Here is a 7,118-nt window from a genome sequence, read left to right as displayed (position 1 = left end):
ATTTATAGAAAGCGGGTTAGCGGGCACCCGCAAATTTAATAAAACTGTGTCGTTTTTGAGTTATGGTAGTGAGTTTCATGTCGTTTTTCTTTTGTAATTCTGAAATGTGTGTTGTTTTTGTATTTGAGTTCGTGTTGTTTTTACTTTGTATTGTCTAACTGTGTGTTGTTTAGACTCAGATTTAGGGTTTCATAGAAAAACTTCAGAAGCCACAAACCTATTTTCTATTCTAACGGCGATACTCTCTCAAACGGCTCTCTCGAGTGACTGAGTGAGTGTCTTCACCAAATCGGCGTTTCCTCAGTCGGCGATACTCTCAGACGACTGCAAATCTTATACGGCGGCGGTCTCACCAGGTATTTCTTCACTTCTCTTAAGTCTTAAACTCTTAATTGCCTTTGTGAAATGAATTGTGTCATAGTCTCACTCATCGCTTATGTTTGTTACTTTCTTTCTCTCGTTCATATTCTTTCACTTGTTTATGGAGGTTGCTTGTGAATTGTGATGGTTTATGAATGGTTTAGTCTGACTCTCTGGTTTTGTTCTTATTTCTTAAAAGATTTGCAAATGGAATCTGAGAAGCATCGTTCTGATGATGGAGACATCCCAACGGATCCGAGTGGTGGTAGCGAGGGGTCAAGTCTACCTCAGTCAACCACAGATGACTCGGCGGGTCAGGGCAAATGGAAAAAGACCTCACCTGCGTGGGAGAACTTCACTGTCATCACCAAAGTTGTTGATGGTGTCTCGGAGTTAAGAGCCAAGTGCATTCACTGCACAAAGGACTACGCTTATGAACCACACAAGCAAGGTACTTCCAACTATAACCGACACTCACTAGTATGCAACAAAATGCCTAGAAATGGGGATGTAGGTTCTATGCTAGTTACTGGACATGGGAAATTACAAGCTAGGAAGGTTGATCAGAGTGTCTTCCGTGATATGGTAGCAAAGTGCATAATTGAGCATGATCTTCCCTTCTCCTATGTTGAATATGGTAGAGTTAGGTCGATCTGGTCATATTTGAATGCTGATGTGAAGTTCATCACTAGAAAGACAGCTGCCGCAGATGTGTTTAGGTTTTATGAGCTTGAGAAGTCAAAGTTGAAGATAGAATTGTCTGAAATCCCTGGAAGAATCTCCTTCACATCTGATCTTTGGACTGCAATAACTGTGGAAGGGTACATCTGTTTGACTGCTCATTACGTGGATAGGCATTGGAAGTTGAGGAGTAAGATTCTGTCTTTTTGTGCTATGCCTCCTCCACATACTGGAATCGATCTAGCTATGAAGATTGTAGGGTTAAAGGTGATGGGTGAAGCTTTGGGAAAAGTCCGAAACAGTATCAAGTATGTTCAGGCTTCAGAAGCTCGTAGGAAGCTGTTTAAAAATTGTGTGGATTCGGTTGGGATTGATCAGAAGGCTGGTTTGACATTAGATGTTCCAATACGTTGGAACTCAACTTTTCAAATGCTGGACAGAGCTCTAAAATATCGTTCAACATTTGATAGTTACCAAGGCATTGATCACGGCTACATGTTTCAACCCACGGGAACAGAGTGGAATTTGGCCACTCAAATCTCTGAGCTACTTCAACCATTTGATGAGATCACCAACCTGATATCAGGTTCAACTTATCCGACCTCTAACCTCTACTTCATGCAAGTGTACAAGATCGAGTTGTGGTTGAAAGAGCATGAGAACAGTGAAGAAGATGTTATTGTGGAGATGGTTAAGGCTATGAAAGGAAAATTTGATAAATATTGGCATGAGTATAGCGAGATTCTTGCAATGGTAGCAGTGTTTGATCCTAGGTTTAAGCTATCACCACTAGAGTTTTGTTTTTCAAGTCTGGATGAGAGTACTTGTCAACAGAAGGTGGAACATGTGGAATCAAAACTCAAACAGCTTTTCGAACCCTATTCTAGGCCAGCAGCTGATATCGCTCCATCAGCTGGAGAAAATGTACAAGAATCAGTGGGTGGAGCTGAATCATCGCAGAGCACTCCATATGAGGCAAGTCATTGGTTTAGTTTTATCAGTCAATTAGTATATTTGTTCTTCTATATTGCTTCTAGTAAGTTGTAACATATATTTTGTTTTTACACATAGGCTTTTCACAATTTCCGCAAGAACAATGTGAGTGCTAGTGGAAAGAATGCATTGGACTTATATCTTCAAGAGCCAGCAGTTGACGTGATGGTCTTTCCAAGTTTAGATGTTCTGTCTTATTGGAAAGACAATGCTCATCGATTTGGGGTGTTGGCTACAATGGCTTCAGATCTTCTCAGCATTCCTATAACCACAGTTGTATCTGAGTCCTCTTTCAGCATTGGCTCACGAGTTCTAAACAAGTATCGCAGTTCTCTTCTCCCACGAAATGTGCAAGCCCTGATATGTGCTCGTAATTGGCTCAGGGGTTTTGAACCCTATGATAATGGTAAGTCACCATTTTGATTCTATTTCATTTCTAATTTTATAGTTTAATAGTTATAAACTTATAAGTATTAGTAATCTTAATGCTTTGTTTACAGAATCAGAAAATGCTGAAACCATTGATCAAGCTGAGAGTGAGATACCTTCAGTTGAATCGTTTGCTTCAGCAATGTAAGTAATTGTTGTTTTCTTATGCTTGAATTATTAAGTAGAGCTTTCATTCACATCATTTAGATTCATTATAGATTTATATTTGTTTGTTATTGGATTTGCCAATTAGGTGAAGTTGAGGAACTCCACCAAATGATGAAAGATGGAGAGTAAGAAGAAGGAAGACCTCTTTGTAATTTGTTTTTAACTTTCATTTCGGTTTGGACAAGAAAAACTTTTATTAGCAATATGCTTTTGTGTTTGTTTGGTGTTTGTTGGAACTTAAAAAATGTTTGGTGTTTGTTTGAACTTGGAAGTTTGAAAAACAATGTTTGGTGTTTGTTGGATTTTTTCCTTGGTCGATTTTTTTTTGAAGTTTATATTTGAATTTGGCGGGTGGCGGGTAACCGCCAAACCCGCTTAATTTTAACGGGGCGGGTGCAGTTATATAATTCATAGATTGCGGGTTTGGCGGATAATTTTTGAGCTTGTAAAATTAACATCGACCCACGGCGGGGTGGGTTCAGCGGGGCGGATCCAACCCGCAACCCAGCACTAAAGCTGATAAAGATTAGTGAAATTCATTCCTCATACATTGCTCTACAGTATCCTCTGATTTTTCCGTATGGTGAAGATGGTTTCCATATTCGCATTGAAAAATGCTTTGCAAAGACTGGTAAGAAGAAAAGGAAACGAGAATATATTAGCATGAGACAGTTCTTTGCATTTCATATACAGGAGCGAAAGAATGAATGTTACACTTTGCTGCGGTCTAAGAGGTTATTCCAGCAGTTTTTGGTTGATGTTTTTACTATGATAGAGGCCTATCATGTCGGCTATCTCGACAAAAACCAGACATCACTCAGATCTGAAAATCTTGATTCAATAGAAGATGCATCAAATAAAAGTAAAAAGAATTTGCATGATCAAGGTAGAAAAACGTATTTGCCTCCTTCATTAACTGGCAAACCTCGATATATGACTCAATGCTACTTGGATGCAATGATTGTACGTTAACATTTTGGGTACCCTGATATTTTCATCACCTTTACATGTAATCCAAAGTGGCTAGAAATCACAAGGTATGTGAACGAGCGAAAACTCAGTTTTGATGATATACCAGATATAATTTGTCGGGTGTTCAAAATGAAGCTGAATTCTATGATGATGGATTTTGATGATAACAGACTCGGCATAGAAAAAAATATTTATGGTTAGTAACTTCTCCATTCTTTAATTTTGAATATTAGAATATCGTCATTTATACAATTTACTAATTGATATGTACTTTTGTAATTTCAGCCATGTACACCATAGAGTTTCAGAAGAGAGTTCTACCGCATGCACATATTCTATTGTTTTTCGATCCAACTTCAAAAATTCTTCCTGAAAAAATCGATAATATTATATCAGCTGAGATACCCGACAGATATGAAGAGTCAGAGCTTTATGGAATTGTTTCAGAAATGATGATCCATGGTCCATGCGGTGATCTTAATCCAAGATCACCATATATGTCTCAAGGGATTTGTACAAAAATGTATCATAAACACCATGTTGAGACGACATCTATTAATAAAGAAGGTTTTCCTTTGTATAGGAGGAGGTCACAGCTCAAGGACTACGACAAAAATGGATACAAATATGATATCAGATTCGTGATACCCTATAACAAGAAGTTGTCTCTTCGTTATAGAGATCATATAAATTTTAAGTGGTGCAACCAAGCTTCTTCCATTAAATACTTATTTTAGTATATAAATAAAAGTTTTGATCATGTTACTTTTGTGCTTTAGCCTTCTCAAGAACAGAATGTCAAAGCTGATGGAGGAGATAACATTCATTGTGATTCCACACATGAATGTCAAGTAAAGAAGAAAAACGAGATTAAAGACTTCTTCGAGTGCAGGTTCGTTATCAACACTTATATTTGAACAACTCAGAATACAAACTACTATGTAATTTAATATTTTAGTTGTTTAGTGATAACATACTCTTTTATTACACAGATATGTATCTGCATGTGAATCTGGCTGGCGAATCCAAAAAATCCAATCCACAATCGAACAACCCCGTGGAACACCTTTCATTTCATCTACCAGGCAAACAGTTGGTTTATTTAAAGGGTGATGAGATGGTTGAAACGGTTATCCATAGGGAAATTATAAAAAATACGACTTGGTTTGAGTTGAACAAAAAAGGCGGTAAATGTAAAACACTTACGTGTGGAGAAATCCCTGCTTACTATACGTGGGATAAATCACTTCAGATTTTTTAAAAAAGGAAAAGAAGTTTTTCTATTGGAAGGATTACTTATGTTCCACGTAAACTAGAAAAAGCATATTTTTGAGGATTCTTCTTAATGTTGTCAGAGGTCCAGAATCATTTGATGACATCAAATCCTAAAATGATGTGGTATACCCTACTTTTAACAGATTATACTTACCAGTCATCTTCTAACAACCCTTCAGCATAACATGCTTCCTTGAAAGCTGGGCACGGGACAAGTACTTGCTAATTTTCCGGTACTTGCTACTTGGCTTGATCCGTTCAAGTAATTCAATTTGTTACTTATACTTGACCCGTTTAAAACAAGTACTTGCTATATCAAGTACTTGCGAAAAATTGGAGTACTTGCAAGTTACTTGACCCAACTTGTTACTTGCCAAAATCCATTACTGAAATCTCAAGTACTTGATTACTTGAACCTAAAGTACTTGAACACTTGATTATTTGAACCTAAAATACTTGAAATTAAAAAATTTCATACAAAAAGTCAATAAATATGCTAACAAAAAATGAAACTGAAATATCGATATGTGATCAAAACAAAGTAACAAGTATTTTTAAACGGGTAGCGAGTATTTTTTTTAACAAGTAACAAGTAACAAGTAACAAAACAAATAACAGGTCAGTATTAAAAATATTAATGATACTTGATACTTGATTCGTACTTGCAAGTAATAGATTTTTGTGACTTGTTATCCGGTTTGATGACGACAAGTACTTGTTTTTTCAAGGCGGGTACGAGGCAAGTGACGAGTACGAGACAAGTATCAAGTATTTGTGTCCAGCCTGAACTTACAAGGAGGTCGGACAACTCATTCGCGGTTTGGTATACCTATTAACCCAGATAAATATACTACATGTTCGATGAAACGTGGTTCAAAAGTTTCGAATTTGGTAAAAGAAGCATCTCTTATTATTTAGGATGAAGCACCTATGATGAGTAAATACTGTTTCGAATCGCTAGATAAAAGTTTATCTGATATTATGCAGAATGAAGAAAAAGGTGTTTTTGGTGGAAAATTATTGTATTTGGTGGAGATTTCAGGCAGATTCTACCTGTCATGCTTCAAGGGGAGATATTGCTAATGCTGCATTGAATGCATCCTGTATTTGGTATTATTGCAAAGTTATGAAGCTAACAAAAAACATGAGGTTACTATCAAGTGGCTTGAGTGTTGAGCAAGCGAAATAATTAAAGGAATTTTCTGAATGCAATTTTGAATGTTGGCGAAGGTAAAATCGCAGAGCCAAATGACGGTGAAGTAATGATTGATATTCCTGAGAAGTCCCTTATAACAGACGTAAATGATCCAATCGAAGCAATATGTACACAAATTTACGGAGATCAAACATCATTTCAACAGGAAAAAAATGCCAAATTTTGGCAAGAAAGAGCAATACTATGTCCAACCAATGAAGATGTGAACAATATAAATGAACAGATGCTGTCGAAGATGACTGGTAAGTACAATCTGTTCACCTTATATGATTGTGTTTTATGGTTTGTGTTTGGAATTTAATTCTTAATTATGGCAATTTCTTTAACTAATTAAAAAAAGTGGAATCAAAAGTATATCTGAGTTCTGATACTATAGATCCTGCTGACTCTGGAGCATTGCAAAATCTCGCTTTTACTCCTGATTTTTTAAACAATATAAAAATTGCTGGACTTCCCAATCATTGTATTACATTGAAAATAGGGTGTCCTATGATGCTGCTCAGGAATATTGATCCTAAAGCCGGATTGATGAATGGAACGAGACTTCAGATTACACAAATGGCAGATTTCATGATAGAAGCAAGAATTATTACCGGAGATAAAGATGGAGACAAAGTTATTATTCCACGATTGCTGATCACTCCATTGGATGCAAGATTACCTTTTAAATTGAGACGTAGACAATTACCGTTGGCAGATGCATTCGCGATAACCATCAACAAAAGTTAGGGACAGTCGCTATCAGAAGTAGGTTTGTATTCACCCCGTCCTGTGTTTTCTCATGGGCAGCTATATGTTGCAATTTCTCGAGTAACACCAAAGAAAAGCTTGAAAATACTGATAGTAGATAGATATGGTAATCCACAAAGACAAACAATGAATGTTGTCTTCAAAGAAATCTTCCAAAATGTAGAAAATGATCGTGATCATTAAAAAGGTAAGTTTTTCATTTTCATTTCCGTTCCGTTATTAATATAACGCGGTAATTATTTTAAAATTTTAATTTTAATTTTTTATATAGGTG

General features: G+C 36.5%; 1 protein-coding gene across 1 annotated transcript; it reads left to right on the top strand.

The window, feature by feature from the left end:
- Positions 1–567: 567 nt before the first annotated feature.
- Positions 568–2,720, top strand: LOC112086132 (zinc finger BED domain-containing protein RICESLEEPER 2-like). The gene is made up of 4 exons (XM_024154910.1): positions 568–2,016; positions 2,113–2,440; positions 2,535–2,607; positions 2,717–2,720. The coding sequence occupies exons 1-4, from the start codon at positions 568–570 to the stop codon at positions 2,718–2,720; spliced, it is 1,854 nt and encodes a 617-aa protein (XP_024010678.1).
- The last annotated feature ends 4,398 nt before the right edge of the window (positions 2,721–7,118 follow it).

Source organism: Eutrema salsugineum, unplaced genomic scaffold (genome assembly GCF_000478725.1).
Source record: "Eutrema salsugineum unplaced genomic scaffold, Eutsalg1_0 scaffold_9, whole genome shotgun sequence".
NCBI classification, from domain to species: Eukaryota; Viridiplantae; Streptophyta; class Magnoliopsida; order Brassicales; family Brassicaceae; genus Eutrema; species Eutrema salsugineum.
This window is presented reverse-complemented; position numbering and strand designations above follow the sequence as displayed.